Here is a 17,600-nt window from a genome sequence, read left to right as displayed (position 1 = left end):
ATGTACTGTTATAATGAAGAAAGGTAGGCAGACAGAAAGGAAAATGGACAAAAAGTGAAGAAGAGAAAAACACCAAAACCTAGAGGAAGATGAGAGCATGAATGTGGATGGGTACACGGCTCAACAATTGAACATTGAGAATAAATCATGTCAAACTGACTGACAAGAGTGACTGACAAGAGGCTAGATGGGAGAAGAGCCTTGAAACAAATTATATGAATGCTATAGGGTTTAAAAGAATAATGAAGGATGAAAGGGGCTGATGATACTAATGTTAAAGTTATGGTCATGGAGCCTATAAGATACAAGTAGGACCTGCAAGACAATTTCCAATAGTTTATATTCTGTGGTTGGCAGCATATGATTCTTGACCCCCTTTTTCTTCTCTCTACCTTCTTTTCTTCATTTTCTTTCTGAAGCTATAGTCATTCTCTTGTTGCAATTAACTGTCTCATTATTCACTTTTTCCATTTTTTGTCCATCATTGTAATTTTTTATACATTTTGTTCAACTATTTATTTTCTTTGCAAATTCTCATTTTTTAAAATAATAATCAATACCTGGAACTGTACTGTTATTTCTTTACTATCCCCCATCTTCCCAAATTTCATTCATCACCTAAGTTTTTGCATGAAATTTGCCTTGTAATGGGTACTCCATGACTAAACAGTTAAGTTCCTAAGCACTGAATTTTCACATATTATTACATCTGTTACCTGACAACCAATATTTTATCAAGGTCTCCCACCAGTGACCCACTGTTTGAGTTTTCTCTATTTGGAGTCTGTCCTGCTATTTTGTTACTTACTGCCCCCCCCCCCCCCCCTCTCTCTCTCTCTGTTACTCTCAGCATAATTCTAGTTCCTTCTAAGGGTCATGCATAACTGCTGAACTGAAATAACCACATTCAATTGTGCTGTAGCCCATTATAGTCTACTTGGAGAATATTGTGCACTCTCAACATGCAGTTTTTGTGACTTGATATAGTCAACATTTAAAGATTTTTTATTTATATCGTGGTAACAAACTATTTTTAACATAATTAAAATTTGAACAATATATGAAAAGGATTGCTACCAATTCCATATTTTTTAATGGGAACAGAGCAGATAGTAGCTGCAACGAAACTGTTAGCCTATGTAAGCTTAAAAGTATCAAAATAAATGTGTGAAATTAAACTGTTACCAAAATAAATGAGAAAAATGTCTAAAAAACCAAATACAAATTCTATATTCAAATCTATAAATATTCTGCCATGTTTCAACTATAGGTTGTACAACTTAGGCTGAAATTTTCTTCATCCTGTCCACCACTAATGTCCACTTGAATTAAAAGTCACTATTTCATCCAGAAGAGACTTTTTGTAACATTCATCATTTTTGTTCAGATGAAGCAAAGTGAAAGTACAATGGACAGAAGTCTAAATTAATATTGTCAAATAGACTATAATGATAGTCACAAGTATAAGAATCTTTTTACATTATACATCCAAGTAACTGGTTCCTTCATGACATAATTTATACATATATACAAAAACCACATATCATCCATGTCACATAGCCACTAACATTCCCTGAGAAGTGAGAAGCGATAGATGCCTTTCAAAAGCCAGCTGCACTTATGAAAGTATGTCATAAATGGTTTGTTACCATATTACAAACATTCAAAGTCATCAGTCTTCATTACTAAAAAGAAAGATACAACTGCTAAATCATACTTTTGATGTAACAGTCACAGCTTAGGACGCAAATGGGAGCCATAAAATTAAAAACAAAATGGAAGACACTCAATCACAAATGATTTTTTTCCCATTTTAAGTACAATGAGTGGTGCAATTCCTTCAGTGTCTCTTTTTCTTTCCCACGAAGTTTCAGTCCCCAAACTTCGTAGTTACCACAACCATTCTCTGTGGCAATAATCTCTATAGTGAACTACACTGTGCAACTCACTAAACTGCTACCACAGTTCAAATAGGAAGGAACACAAAAAGATATGTAGTGGAGTGCAAAAACACTATTAAAAGACTGGGTGGAATATGAATGACAAACTGCATGTACTGGTTTACAAATCTGGTATTTACAAGACACAAAAACATTAACTCTTGATTTATGGAACAACACGGAAATCATTTAATTTACACATGAAGTTCATGTGTTTGAAGATAAATGTATGAAATACAATTGATATGACAGTTTTCAAGATACGTATCTAGTGTTTCACAAAACTGCTAAGTAAAACAAACCAGTTGTTTTCAAATACATTCTCAAACTTTAAACAAAAATAAAGAGATTTTCACCATCTTTTTTCAAAGAGAACTGCAAATGTCTAAGCTCAACACGGTTAGTGATTTTGCCCTCTGTAAATAAACAAAGATACAACTGTGACATACTGTAAATCAGTACGAATATTCTGTAAAACACCAGACAAAATTTACGGACAGACATCATGTTCTAATTTTTACAATGTTTAAATTAATATGATAAGTTGTTTAACATGGCAATTAAACAAATATTAATATCACTTTTACAGACCAATGGGATCCATATTGCTTTCGTTGATCACTGTTCCAGGTTGAAACAGTGAGATTATCTTTCTTACACCACACACGCATATTCACAACGGATGTGCTGGTATTTTTATCATTCAAATACACAATCCAAAATGGCAACACACTGTGAATTACTTCACACAATCCAAACGCTCATTTTGGAACAAAAAATGATTGATTTGGACCAAGAGTCTGATTGCTCATCTGACTTCTAGTGTTGGTAGCATACAACTGTTGCTGAAAATTATGGAACTGTTGGGCATAATTAGGGTCAGCTGTTGTAGGACCCATGAATGGAGAATTCTTGAAATTGTTTGCTTGTCCCATTGAAGGTGGTAATGGCTGACTTGCATCTGGTGCACCACCTAATCCCATAGGTGAGGACTTTGGTCCAGGAACAAATACCTGTGAGCCAGGGCCCGGACCCGGCACAAATGGATGTTCACCACCGGGACAAGGCCCAACTCCCAGCATTCCACCACTCATCCTCATCATTCCACTTGGACGCAGGCCTCCACGCAGTGGGACTGCTCCCATTCCTGGCCCTCCAGGGCCCACAACCATTCCACCTGACATTGGTAGATTCACACCAACAACAGGACTACTGGGACCGACTACTGGGCCACCTACATTTCCACAGCCAGGGCCAGAATGGGGCACATTGCCCATTCGCACTCCATTACCATTTGGCTGACCAGTTCCAGGAAAATACTGCAGGTTATGGACAGGAACACTGCCATCTAAGCTGGATAGAGGATTGGCAAATCGCTGCAGGAAGTCAAGACTCGGTGGTCCTCTCGGCCCTGGGGCTCCTGTCTGTGGCTTTGCTGGTAAGTACTGTATTGTATTAGGGGTACTTGCTTTTACCTGAACATTTGTGTGACCATACGTTCCTGGAGCTGGGGGTCTTCCAGGAGCACGTTGTGGGCAGGGATTTCCCATGTAAGGAGAAGGTCCCCTTGGTGGACCTAACCCCAACATGTTGCCAGACTTGGGAGAACCAACAGTTCCAGGATGCTGCACACTGCACGGAACTGCTCCTCCTTGCCCTGAAACACCACTGGGGCTATATGAGTGTGGTGGCACACCTTGCACTTGGAGACTCACGAAACCCCCACCAGGTCCACCATCCTGGCAAGGTCCCACATCTCCAGGATGGGCCGGTGACTGCTGAAAACCCATCACACCCGGTCCGCCTACCATTACAGGATTCTGTGGATTTGGTGAGTTTGACACACTGCTCGTCAACTGCTGACTCATTTGCGCCATTGATGTGATAGGGTCAAAGTGAGCCATCTTACCATCACAAGAAACACTGCCACTCACATTTGGATTCAGAGGCACATTTTCTGATCGCAGACATGGGAAGTTGCCTCCAGTTGTTGGTGAAATGTCAACAGGTGGTCCTCCACCAGATGGCGAAACATCTAAAAAGTGAGATGTCACTTTTACACCACCCACACCCGGCTGTGCCTGTTGTGGTACAAATCCTGGTACCTGGCTACACATTGATGGAGAACTTCCTGGTGGTCCATTGGGATTCTGAAACCTTAGCGCACCCATTCCATCATTCAATGGACTGGAGCTAAGGAAATGTGCTCCATCCTCAGGTCGCGGTGCTTTCACAGGTCCATCCATTCCTGGTGTTCGACGTGGAGCCTTGTTATCAGATCCTGGCGTGTGTGGACTTGGTAAAGGAAATCTAGTATCACCAGAACCACTTGGGTACCTTAACTCCACAGACGTTGGTGTAAGAGGAGTGGCAGGCCCAGACATACGAGTGTTCATATCTGAGGACGAGCCTTGTAAGTTTCCATCCAAATTTGGTGGAGGTAAGCTGCCAAAATAAAAAAAACACAGGTAATTAATGAAAATAGAGAACAATAGGAGAAACACATACTAAAAACTAAACAATTGTGTCCCACATACTGAGAACGAAGTACAATAACAGAAATAATTTGTATTTTTCTTAATGTGGGGAAAAGGATTTAGGCAAGCAATTCTGAGTAAAATCCCATAGACCCTATTCATATATTACTTGTCAATGGTTTGGTACATTTATACTCTGCAGTCTATTCAGAATAAATTTCAGTTTATTCTAATACATAATCTATTAAATTACGATTTTCTGCTACATCGATAATACATCAAAAGTGTGCAACTCTGACATGCTTACATGACACTAAAACACAATGAACCACTTGTGAAAACTAATGGTAATTCTCATCCAAGTGGTAGCGAGTTAGAAAAACCAAGCTGAGAAACATCTGCAGTTTGGTGAGTTACAGCGTATCTCTCATTTTTTTAAATCAAATTCTAATTTCAATGAAGTTATTCTTGCTATTAAAATAGTAACTAGTCTCTCTGCACGAGATTTTGCTCTTACTATCATTATTCTTTGGTCTGATCATCCAGTATCATATTTTTCAACTTTTGCAATTTCTTTAATACTTTAATGAATACTATAGTCCTCCTTACATAGAGCAGATGATGAAGTATCTATTCCGCATTACATTATTGCTTCCTCCCATTCCTCCCTAGTTTTATTTCTCCTGAAGTTACTTCACTTCTACAAAAATGTTAAATTTCAGATGTTCGTAGCTGCAGAGTGAAGCAAAAAAGGGGCAAACAGCTTCCTGATGCTTAGTAACTATAAACTCTTGTTCAGATAAAAAGCTTTAACACTACTGTGTTTACAAACATTTGATCCCTTAGTGAGTCATGTCACACATCAGAAGTGTGACAACCTATGAAGAGAATTGGAAAGCTTAAGAAAACAGTCGGACACACAATATTTATCAGCCACATAATGTACCATTTTTAAGTTGCATGGTAGCCTCCCTGGTAATCACTGATTTATACTGTGATTAAATTCCTAAACTCCATAAGGTATTTTGCAGTAACTCAAAATTTAATTTCAGCAGTGATGGACATGTCAACAAAATCCCCCCCCCCCCCCCCCCCCGATATACTGAGAGTAGCTCTTGCTGTCTGCAGATGCTTTTTTTCTTCATTTAATGGTAGCTCTTTATGGATGGAATGTTGGTAACCACCATGGGAATATTCTTCTCTCATCTTAGTTGATATGTTCAGACACTCTTGAAGATTCTTCACCCACAAAACTCTTCTCCATCCACAAACACTTCAATTACAAGTTGCTTGAATGTTTACTTTTCACTTAAAAAATGTATATGAAACATGCTGTTTCTCTATGCGTGATAATACACACATGAAAAAAAGTTTTTGCTTTACCCCGTTTCCCAGAACTCCTGAAGACACACATTGACTGTGGATATTGTAGCACAGATACAGTCCCTTTGAGTGTTCAGAAATGTCACTAAACCCGCCCAAAGATGTAAACAACAATGTGTGAGCAGTGCCTATTAAACGGAGGAGGTCCGACAGCCCATCAGTTCCAGTCATTCCAGAAGGAAGGAGGTGCATGGCTTGTGTTGTTTGTAGTTCAAATATGCCTGGACAGTCAGTACCACGGTTTGATTGCGTCCGCATTGTTACTTTGTGCCAGGAAGGACTCTCAACAAGGGAAGTATCCAGACGTTTTGGAGGGAACCAAAGCAATGTTGTTCGGACATGGAGGAGATACAGAGAGAAAGGAACTGTCGATGACATGCCTCGTTCACGCCGCCCAGGGGCTACTACTTGAGTGGATAACCACTACCTATGGATTATGGCTCCGAGGAACCCTGACAGCACTGCCACGATATTGAATAATGCTTTTCATGTAGCCACAGGACATGTGTTACGACTTAAACTGTGTGCAATAGGCTGCATAATGCGCAACTTCACTCCCAATATCCACGGTGAGGTCCAACAACATGCTGAATGGACCGCTCAGGATTGGCGCGAGTGTCGCATGTACCTTCAACCAGACAATCATCAGAGACATGTTTGGAGGCACCCCAGCCAGGCTGAACACCTTAGACACACTGAGCAGTGAGTGCAGCAAGGTGGAGGTTCCCTGCTGTTTTGGGGTGGCATTATGTGGGGCCGACGTATACCATTGGTGGTCATGGAAGGTGCCGTAACAGCTGTACAATACATTAATGCCATCCTCTGACCGATAGTGCAACCATATCGGCAGCATATTGTCGAGGCATTGTTCTTCATGGACGACAATTCGCACCCCCATTGTGCATGTCTTGTGAAGGACTTCCTCCAGGATAATGATATCGCTCGACTAGTGGCCAGTGTGTTCTCCAGACATGAACCCTATCGAACAAGCCTGGGATAGATTGAAAAAGGCTGTTTATGGACAACGTGACCCATCAACCACTCTGAGAGATCTGCACCAAAGCGCCATTGAGGATTGGGACAATCTGGACCAACAGTGCCTTGATGAACTTGTGGATAGTATGCCACGACGAATACAGGCATGCATCAATGCAAGAGGATGTGCTTCTGGGAATTAGAGCTACCAGTGTACAGCAATCTGGACCACCACCTCTGAAGGTCTCACTGTGTGGTGGTACAACACGCTATGTGTGGTTTTAAAGAGCAATAAAAAGGGCAGAAATTATGTTTATGTTGATCTCTAATCCAATTTTCTGTATAGGTTCAGGAACTCTCGGAACTGATGTGATGCAAAACTTTTTTTGATGTGTGTAGTTAATACTTTTCCACATTTATGAGGAGATTGCTTCATTATGGTGGAAAAATGAATTTTGGTGATTAAACAAGCACACTTTTGAGAGCATGAAAAGATTAATACTTAGCGTAGAGGTGACAGGAACACTAAATATACTGGGTTGCACTTCCAAATTAGGATAACAGCTCTTATGGTTTCAGATCAATGTACATCAGTGTCCACAGCTCTAGGCTCTTGTTTTAAGCATGGGATGATAATATTTAACAGTATTAATGCTGACATGAAAAAGGGGTCTGTTATGTGCATCTGGAAAGACAGGTCTTAGCTGCGGTAAGATATTCTGAGCGAAATCGGGAAATCAGTTGCCTCATAATTTACTGGAAATTATTCTGCTTTTCGTGGCAGCAGAATAGGAGGAATTTCAGTTTCTCCCAGTGTATAAAATGTTCAAACAACATTCAGGAAGCAGCGGGTTGGTATCTTGTGATTTTTAAAAAAATTTAATTCATCAAAAAAATTAAAAACCTGTAATCATAGACTGCTGAAAGTTTTTCCAAATTAAATCATCATCATCAGTTCAAAGATCTCGAGACATTATGTTATCGATCTGACAACACTTCACTCTGCGCACGGTTGGTTGATAGTGCAATGCCTGTCTGATTTGTCTTTCACTAGAACCATTCTGCTGAAAGGTTACTTCAAGGTGGGCTAACTCAACTGACAAACTTTTAGGGAGTGAGATGACATGTGTCCTTATGAACCATGGTACGAAGTATCTCTTCACGCTCAGTGAGATGGTGACAACTATCAGCCTGAAGATACAAAACAGTGAGACTTGGCTTCCCACAAATGGCAAGCCCCAGCATACCATCAAACCCCTTTTTGACCAACACATCACAAAGTCCTATTAACAAAGAAAACTCGGTCGTAAATTTTTGCACAGTGGTAGGAGTGTGTGTCATGAACAACATACTAAAAATCCTAATTGGTGAGATGTGATAATTTGGGTGAGGGGCATTAAAAGATCAATTTTTTGTGTGTTTCTCAAATAACTTGAGAACAGACTTCTAGCAGAATTTTTTCCAAATTTTTTCCAGTACAAAATTAAACTGCATTAAAGTTTCTACAAGAACAACCATATTTATTTTTTCTCTAGAATTAACAGTCTCTGTGTTACAGGGGATGAGAAAGTTACAGATTATTAAAATAATTGTTCTACCAGTAAAAACTTAATGTTTGTCTTTAAATGAAGTGGGTTAAAAACAAATATTAAATTCATGAACTTCTCTTCTCCATAAGTCTGCAAACAAAGATGAGCATGTGATTTCCTACTCTATCTACACCAATATATCACAACTGAAACAACTACAGGATGTTTCACAAAGTTATATGGACCCACCATAGCATGCCTTATGAATCACTGGTGACACAGTGTGCAGACGTGCCTGGGAAGCGTGTGTAGATGGTCAGTCAGTCAAATTTCAGTAGACATGGGAGTGGCAATCAGCCTAATAACCTTTGATATATACACACTCTGCCGGAGTTGCAATAGTTGCTCCATCAGGGTGTGTCTTATAGTACACAGTGCATTCCTTTGCGGGGACGGGGCTGTTTTCCATCTCCTTGTGGAACGACAACTTACCTTTTTAATGGTCAATTCACCATGGGCGCAAGATATCTTTGGATTTGACGCTTTTCCTCTTTTTGGCTCCCTAGGTGGTTGGTGAAGTGCATTTAGTGTCTCAATCTGTCCCTTTTCATCATTGGGACTCCTTACTGCAGTCTCACAGCCCATTGTTTGAGAAAACCTTGGGCTGGTGAGAAAATTTTGACGCATGTTTCTTTTAAGCTGTCGTAGTACCAAAATCTGTCGCCCCTGCGCCATTCCCTTGTCATGCGTGACAAGGTAAAGGCTGAGTTGCAGCATTGGCAGGATCAAGGCATCATTGCTCTTATTTTATTGAGTCAGTGGGCCACCAGTTTAGTGGTACTTCAGAAGCCCAATGGTGCCACATGCTCTTGTGGTGATTTTAAACAGATGGTCAAAGTGCAATGTGTCGCAAATTCGTATCCCATTCCTCGGCAGACAGAGTTGCTGACAAAGCTGCTGGGAGGGAGAGGGTGGGGAGCTGTATTTTCCTGCCACTGAAATGTGGGATGATTACCGACAGTAGCCCCCGAACATGGTTTCTTGGACATCCCTCGTCAATAACACCCCCTTTGGGCTTTACCAGTTTAAAGCTTTCCTTTTGGGATCTCGTCTGTACCGGGAATTTACAAACAGTATTTGGAACAGCTGATTCAGAATATACCCTACTGCATCAAGTACCTTGATGACATCTGAGTCACAGGCCCTACTCGAGAGGAGAATTTAGGAAACCTTCTGTCAATTTTCCAAAACCTCCTGGAGAATGGCCTTCATTGCAAACTGGTAAAATGCAGCATTTACTCCCTGAAGATGCATTTTTCGGGTCATGTGCTTCGTAAAGATGGTCTTGTCCCCAAGGATGACCACATCAAAGCCACTGTCAACATAAAAGCACCCAAAAACCTGAAAGACATTCAGTCTTTTTTTGGGTAAAATTTCATTCCTGAGGCTGTACACATCTGCCAGCCTCTTAACCAGCTTTGCCACAAGAGCATTAAGTTTGTCTGGTCTGCAGAATGTCAAAGGTCTTTTCAGTCTCTCAGGCAGTGCTTGTGGTGCTGCCTGCTTGGCTTTCTTTATGCTGGGTAAACCTTTCACCCTGGCCTGTGCCGCATCCCAGTACAGCACTAGTGCCATCCTGTCCCATTTAAACATGGATGGCATTGAACAGCCCTTCACTTACGCATCAAAGATGCTGCACAAAGTAATGATTAGCAGGTGGAAAAGGTGGCACTAGCTATTATTTTCGGGGTTAAAAAGTTCCATGTCTTACTGTATAGCGCAAGTTTCCGCCTCATAATCAACCAAAAGCCACTTATTTCCTTACTTGGCCCTCATTTCAAGTTGCACACCAGTTGCAGCAGTGGGTCCTCTTTCTCAGTAACTACTGTTATGACATTGGTTACTGCTCCACCATCCAGTACGCCAATGCTGATGTGCTTTTGTAGTTACCGGTGGGGCATGATCTGGAATTCAATCGGCAGGAGACTCTTGTAATGGTGTTGCATGATGTCTTGCCGCAAACCTTGTTGGACTTCCTGCTGACGGCAGGCAAAGTCACAACTGCCATGGTCACTGACCCACTTTTCTCGAATATTGTTTCAAAAGTCCAGCAGGGTTGGCTGGAGCCCATCTCTTCGGGTGCAGATCAAGTGTAGTGTACATTCTTCCTCCTTCGTGATCAACTTAACATTGTCCAGGAGGGTTCTCATTCTTGCCACAGAGGAGCAATTCGGTCATGTGGCCATTCTCACAGAATTGTGTCCTCGTAAACTCCAGTTGCCGCACTATGACTCATATGAAGGCATCAGCGCAACGTCACATCTACTGGCTGGTGATCGAGCATGACATGGCGATCGAGCATGACATGGAATATCCAGTGTGTTCCTGCAAGGCACCTGCACAGAACTAGGCGACCCCAAAGCACCAGTTCTTTATCCTTGGCCAATCCTGGAGCACCCTTGGGACAGTGTGCATGTCAACTACACTGCCCCTTTTCGGCAGCATGTGGTTGATGGTGGTCAGTGCATTGTTCCAGTTTCCTGTATGTTGCCAAGCTGTCCTCCGTGTTGTCAACTGCCACAGTTTGCAGGTTGCCAATAATTTTTGTCTTTGTGGCTTCCCCCAAAACCCAGATATCTGACAATGATCAGCAATTGAGGTCACGGCAGTTTTAGCGCCTTTGCATCCACAACGGTATCCAGTATCTGGCTACCGCTCTGTTTCATCTGCCTTCAAATTCGGAGGTGGAGAGTTTCATGTATACATTTAAGACCCAAAAGAAGTAGTCTGTGTCCGTCCCTTCCCGTGATGGGTGCGGTCTGGCAAAACATTTGAACAGGCACCATCCCCGGGTCTCCTGGATTTGCTTCACCATGAGTTGCATGCTATGGACTACCAAGGACTGCTGTTTTTTTTCCTCCTGGGTCTTCTACTTTGGCCAGCTACTTCGGCCAGTGGCATGAGTGACTGCAGGATGTCATAGTGGGCCACGAAGCTCAACAGTAGTTTGTGGTGGATGTTGGCAGGGAGCAGCTGGCCCGCCAAGCACATCAGCTACACTCGCGCCCTCTTGGGACATCACTGCTACAATCTGCAAGACTGCCAGGCAGTAGTTTGGGTCACGATGTTGTTCCAGATGAGGGCTTCCATTTGTAGTGGGCTGCTTCCCTGTTGCAGCCCCCTCCACACACCTACTGCCCTCCTATGGCCTGCAGCAGCAGCCCCCAGTAGAACCCCACCACCTGCTTCTGTCACTGTGGAGCCCATAGATTTTGAGGTCCACCCCCCTCCCTACTCCTCTGCCACCTCCCTCCCCCCAACCCTTTTCATTTATGGAGGTGCCATCCTCTCCACTGTGACTGCCACTGCCGCAGAATCTATGCCCTTCCGCCCTTCCAGCAGAGCCAGTGGTGCTGGTGTGATAGTGCGGAAACCTGGCGATATGTAGTATGAGCCGACTCGCTGGCATAGGTGTTTACCTGCAAGAGGCACTAGGTCAGGCAGGTCAGTGCTTGCTCAAAGTTTGACCACCTACCATATTGTCATGTCTTGTGCCAAGTGCTGTCTGCACCATGCCCGAGGTGAGTTCTTTCCATGCTCGGCTCTATGTGGGTTCGGACTCTCTGCTTCCTGTAGATCAACTCTCATGGCGAGTTTGTATCCCTCTCGAGGGGTGCACATACTAAGGATACCTTCCTAAAAATTACCATCATCAGGCCGAGCAGATAAAAGGAATGATTAAAACATTGGTGGGCCTTGCTAAAATAATTTGTGAACCACAGTACTTGGAGGAAAAGCTCGATCATTTATGAATTACTTTTGGATGAAATGGTCGCTGTGGCAAAAAATAAATCGGGCTCAATATCCTCAAAGATCTGAAGCTTCTAGTGGAAAAGAGCCAGCGAAAGGGAAAGTTTTCCTATAATTCGTCAAAACAGTCAGTCACATATTGTATCAGATTCCATGTTTAAAATGCCAAAAATGTGTGTGAATATTAGAAGATTGCAAAGGACTGACACTCGCTGCTTACTATAGCAGAAATATGCAAAATCGCTTTCACGTGCAGTGAAACGTACATAGGAAATATCAAAAGCAGCACATCACTTAAAGAAAACAGAAGTAATTGTCGTCTGGGAAACACAGATGAATCAGCAGTGGCAGATCAGGGACTGTGACCAGGGGACCACCAAATTGTTTCCACAACACTATAGTCGTATGAAGTTCCAATCATTACTATACTAGGATGTACAGAGGAGCCATAAAAATTCAAACTAAAAAAAATTTTTTTTAGTAAACTTGGAGTCAAAACATTAATCACAATAACAGGCCTTGGCCCATGGCTGAATGCCCACGTAACAGAAATTGTACCAACACCACCATTTCTGTAATCTTCTGAAAACTAATCTCTCTCTCTCTCTCTCTCTCTCTCTCTCTCTCTCACACACACACACACACACACACACACACACACACACACACACACACAGTGTCCAAACAGCACTTTTTCAATATACACGTAAAATTAGCTATAACAATATTTTAACACTTACGAAGGAGAACTGATGTTGCTTTCCTTCAAGCTTGTGTTTGGTTGCTTCTGAATAGTTAACTCTTGCCCTTCAAAAGTATTGAGGTACTGTATCTGCTGTGGGGATGGTACTGGCATAAGATTTGGCTCCTTAGATGGCACTGAAATAAGGCTTGAATCCTTAGGAGGTTGAGTTGGAATTTGCTGCTGCTTCTGCTGGGCAAGTGTTTGAAGTGTTCTGCAGAACATAGTGTCAACTGCAACATACAGACAAGAGATGTCACTGAAAGATTTAATTAGCACTAAATGTAAACAGTTATAAAGAACATTATTTTTAGTGCCCCCCCACCGCCACAAAAAAAAAAGCTTCACAGGATCAGTGGCTGGCAAACTGGGCTCTCACCCTCAAGTTTTAAGAATAGTTTTCTATTCCTCCTTAAAATTTATCTCTCAATGCATACAGCAAGAGGCTCCTACTAATCCCTACACACTAGCAACACTAAGCTCAGATTCATCAGCCATAGAATTTTCTGAACACTGCATGAATGTGCATATCAACTGGAGCTTTTCACAGCAGTGGATAGTCTCACATTAAATACATGTACTTCCGATAAGAAATATGTTAGCTGTTTACCTTATTAATACTTTGAACTCAATAAAAATGCCTGTTTTTCAAAATGAGTAGAGAATGAAGAAGTTACTATAGGGGAAAAGAAAGGAAAATAGACACAATGTACAAGATAACGTAGGTGAAGTAACTATCAGAGCTACAAGCTGACAAGCACATGTGAAGCATAATCTTCTGTCAGTGGGAACCTAGATCATAGCAAAATCTTTATATAGAAGTTAGTTGATGGATTCCATACCAGGACAATAATTTACCACAGAGTACAGACTGATCCACCATGTAGGCAAAAATTCAATCTGCAGTGCATTCAGAAAGATGTAATAAATCTGAAGATAAAATCATCTAGGTCATTATGCCTCATCATGTTCCTCTTCAAATTTCTTTCTTTCAACTGACATTTCGACCCCTCTGCTAGGATGATCTTCAGGATGTTCTGGTGGTCCCAGTTAGGTGATTATGAAAAAGAAATTTAAAGTGGAACATAATGTGGCCTACCAACCTAGAAGGTTTTACCTTCAGTGACAACAGCTGTGAAAGTCTGCAGACTTACATGTAATAAATCTGTTTGCAAGACAGCTTTGGACATAATTAGAGAGTGTAAAGGCAACAGAATGTTATAATTTAATGTTTCATAAACCGACACAATCAGAGACATCTGTGATGTACCTGGTGAACACACATGATAAAGTGTACTTGCTACAAAAATCTACATGTTGGGAGCAGACAATCACTCAATATACAGGAACTGCTTAAGATATGCAGGAGGTTCAAGAAAATTTTGAATCTGCACAATAGTTGGTAGTATAGAATAGTAAAATAGTAAAGAGTGTTTTGGTTCTCAATGGCATTCACTTCATGTGCCTGATAGGTTCTCAAAAAAAATTCTTGTGAACCTACATTGTCTAAGGCAAAAGGTAATACTGTTTAACACTGAAAATCAGTTGGGTGGTAGATAAAGCTCATATGAGCAAATTAGTTTTAGATAAAGATGGAATGAATAGTGTGAACAAAAATGAATGTACGTAGAAATGCAAATTTAACACAGAAAATGTGCTCCATTCCCTTCACACGAGATTGTAAGCAGTGGATTTTACACTGAATATGTTTGCAGTGTAAGAACACTGACATAATTGTTTGCCCTATACATATTAATTTCGTATTCATGGCCAGTTATGGGGATACATTACGTTCACATTACATTTTTAATTATTATTAGCCACACAGACACCAGGGAGTTACATCAACAATACAGCAATTGTAGCTCACTTAAAGAGCAGCACCTAGCTGCAAGTGCTGATTAGTGTGGTAAAAACAAGACTCGGTTTGAAGCTCATCATGAGCGGTTGACCAAACTTTTTTACTGTTACTGAATCATAAGAATGTAGTATGTTAATGCACAAGGAACTTCAACAAGAAGTAAACATCTGTAAAGCACAATGAGTCAATGTGTGTTGCTCACAGTCAGAAATGTAATGTTCTTCACAACTTTCGAACAGTATGAATTTCTTGAACATTTATATGAGCTTTTCAATCCTCATCCAGTTCTTGGGATTGGAAACTGCCTATTACATGTGAATTTCTCAAGCACTGAGAAAGATCTGATCTGTTTCCAGAATGTTTTGTTTGAAAAGTAGTTAGAAAAGAAGTCCTGGACACCCGATGCCAAGACTGAGGGCAAAATTATGGAAAATCCTTAGGCCAATAGCAATGGGAACAAAGAAAATTTCTTATCAAAAAGTTTCAAACAGTAAAGTAAAATCTCTTAAAATCCTTATCAATAATCCAAGTAAATTTGTTAAATTAAATATCAAAACCTGTAGTCAAAAAGTGTCCAAATCACCCACTGGGTCTCTTGAAATTAGCACCATGTCTAGATGTGTCAAAATTGTTGAAAGAAATGCATGACAGAATGCACTTTTAATGGTAAAAGGATAACTGAATAGAATGACATATGTTTTGTAAATAATTTTAGTCTACCTAGCTGTTAACATATTTAAAATTTACAGTGCCTATGATAACATGCAGAGTACAATATAGTTTGAAGAAACCGCTTTAGTGGCTTTAATACACTCACAATTTACAGCATGTTGGAAATATTTACCATTAGCTGCGCAAAAGTTGGCCATCTGCAATTATAGTTCAAGATAAAAGACCTGTACAGCACTGGTGTGTATGAAATGCAACAAGCCAATTTTCCCATTTGCATAAGGAACAGACATAATAGGAAATATTACTTCAAAAATTAGGCAAACCTGGTCCTGTTACTATTCTGAAGCTGTTCCAAGAAGATATGTATACTTTTCTCCAAACAGAATACATAGCTATATCAACAGTTATACTGCAGAGTAAATGAATACAGAACATAGCATTTGTAGCTGAACAGTCAATGTCCACACATTTCATGTACAGGGTACCTGGTCCAACATGAGGTTAGGTTGCTTATGGTGTCCCTGTGCAACAATGGATACAGCAACGACGAGGTGATGAAGAATCCAGCTAATGAGTGGGAACTGGACTTAGGCATAAAAAAACAATTACAAATGTCCTTTACTTTTATTAGTAGTACATAAAACAGACAAAAACGTATAAAATTGAGTGCATACATTCTACTGCTAATATCAACCCCTTACTCCTTGAGACAGACACACCAATCCAGCTGTTTCACTGTAATTGCTTAGACTAACTGCAGATTATAAACTCAGGCTGATTAAGTGTTCGTGGGCCTTCAGGCTCAAAATTTTTATAGATTCAAGTGTGGGTTCTTAGCAAGAACACAAAGATATCAGAAATGTTTGTCTGATATATGAGGTGATGGTCATGAGAGGAAGTTAACACATTGGTGTACTGAGATGTTAGCTGGTTCAACTGACCAGTTGCTTACACTCACCACTCTGGCAACATTGCAGTGTATACATATTCTTCTGATACAGTATGGGCAACTAGCTTTTGGTACTGACAGCTCAGTAGCATCATGTTTTTGCCTAACAGCTGCTGCATGCCAGCCAATGGAGGAGGGTGCTTGAGCAGGTAAAATGAACTACTTGCACTGTAAAATAGATGCTAACGTTTGTGAAACATAACAGTGAATTTCTTGTCTGTAATTGGTGCTGCCATTTTGCTTTGGTTAACTTGAAATATAGTTGGTAATTTATTTTGTTTATGGATGTTTGGTATTTATTCACTTCTATTTCATTTGAAATGACATGAAGAGTGATGAGCAGCTAAATGAGTGAAGTGAAACAGAGGAAGAAAGTGTGCTACACAGCGAAGTCTACAAATCTGTGGGCTCAGTGAAGGAACACTTTGAGAAAGAGAAGGAAATGGGCAAACCATCATTTCCTGTTGCTCGGGTTATAAAGAGAGCTAGAATGGCCTGGAAAATAAGCAAAACCATTGTTGTAGATATAGAGAAAGGACAGAACAATACAGACTGAGATGAAACTGGCACAACATAGTTTTGGTCACCAGAAAAAAAGTGGCCGAGGAATAAGCAAGGGATAGCTTGGGATGATTTTCAGAAAGACATTATTTGTAATTATTCTGTTACAGAACCAATGATAACTATGTCAGAAACTATAGTAATGTGGAAGAAAGGATGGTTATACACTACCTGGACCAGAGTATCCGAACACCTCTATGTAATGCAGAATTGATCACTATATGTCAGTATAAAAGGAGGCAGAAAGTATTGTGTTGCCACTAGAGTAGCAGTAACAGCAGAATTGGTCAGTCAAGAGAGGTTAGTGACATCGAATGTGGACTAGTCATTGGATGTCACCTGAGTAACAAATCCATCAGGAACATTTCACCCCTTGTAAAGCTGACCTAGTCAACTGCTGGTGACGTGACTGTCAAATTGAAATGCAAAGGAAAAACCACTGCTAAATCAAGGCCATGCACACCAATGCACTGATGGAACAGGGGTCATTGAGGACTTGGGGGGGGGGGGTGGTCATAAAATATCAGGGGAAGGCATCACTTGTGATTTCTGAAGTGCTACCAGCAATGCAGCTAGCATAATGACTGAGCACTGAGAGTTAAAAATAATGGGATACAGTTGTAGAGTAGTTCCTCACAAGCCATACATCTCTGTAGTCAATGCTAAGTGATGCTTCAAGTGGTGTAAAGTGGGATGCCACT

The 17,600-nt window shown here is 40.8% G+C and overlaps 1 protein-coding gene across 1 annotated transcript in view; it reads right to left on the bottom strand.

Moving 5' to 3' along the window:
- Positions 1-846: 846 nt before the first annotated feature.
- LOC126183275 (protein BCL9 homolog) overlaps positions 847-17,600 on the bottom strand; it is an 87,238-nt gene continuing 70,484 nt past the window's right edge. Inside the window, exons 8-9 of the mRNA XM_049925098.1 lie at positions 12,855-13,089; positions 847-4,385 (exon numbers count right to left, since the gene is read on the bottom strand). Coding sequence (XP_049781055.1) covers positions 2,702-4,385; positions 12,855-13,089 — 1,919 coding nt within the window. The 3' untranslated portion in view covers positions 847-2,701. The remainder of the gene's footprint in view (positions 4,386-12,854; positions 13,090-17,600) is intronic.

The sequence above is a fragment of the Schistocerca cancellata genome, chromosome 4, assembly GCF_023864275.1.
Source record: "Schistocerca cancellata isolate TAMUIC-IGC-003103 chromosome 4, iqSchCanc2.1, whole genome shotgun sequence".
In the NCBI taxonomy this organism is placed as follows: domain Eukaryota; kingdom Metazoa; phylum Arthropoda; class Insecta; order Orthoptera; family Acrididae; genus Schistocerca; species Schistocerca cancellata.
The sequence above is the reverse complement of the archived record's forward strand: the minus strand, read 5'-3'. Positions and strand labels throughout refer to the sequence as shown.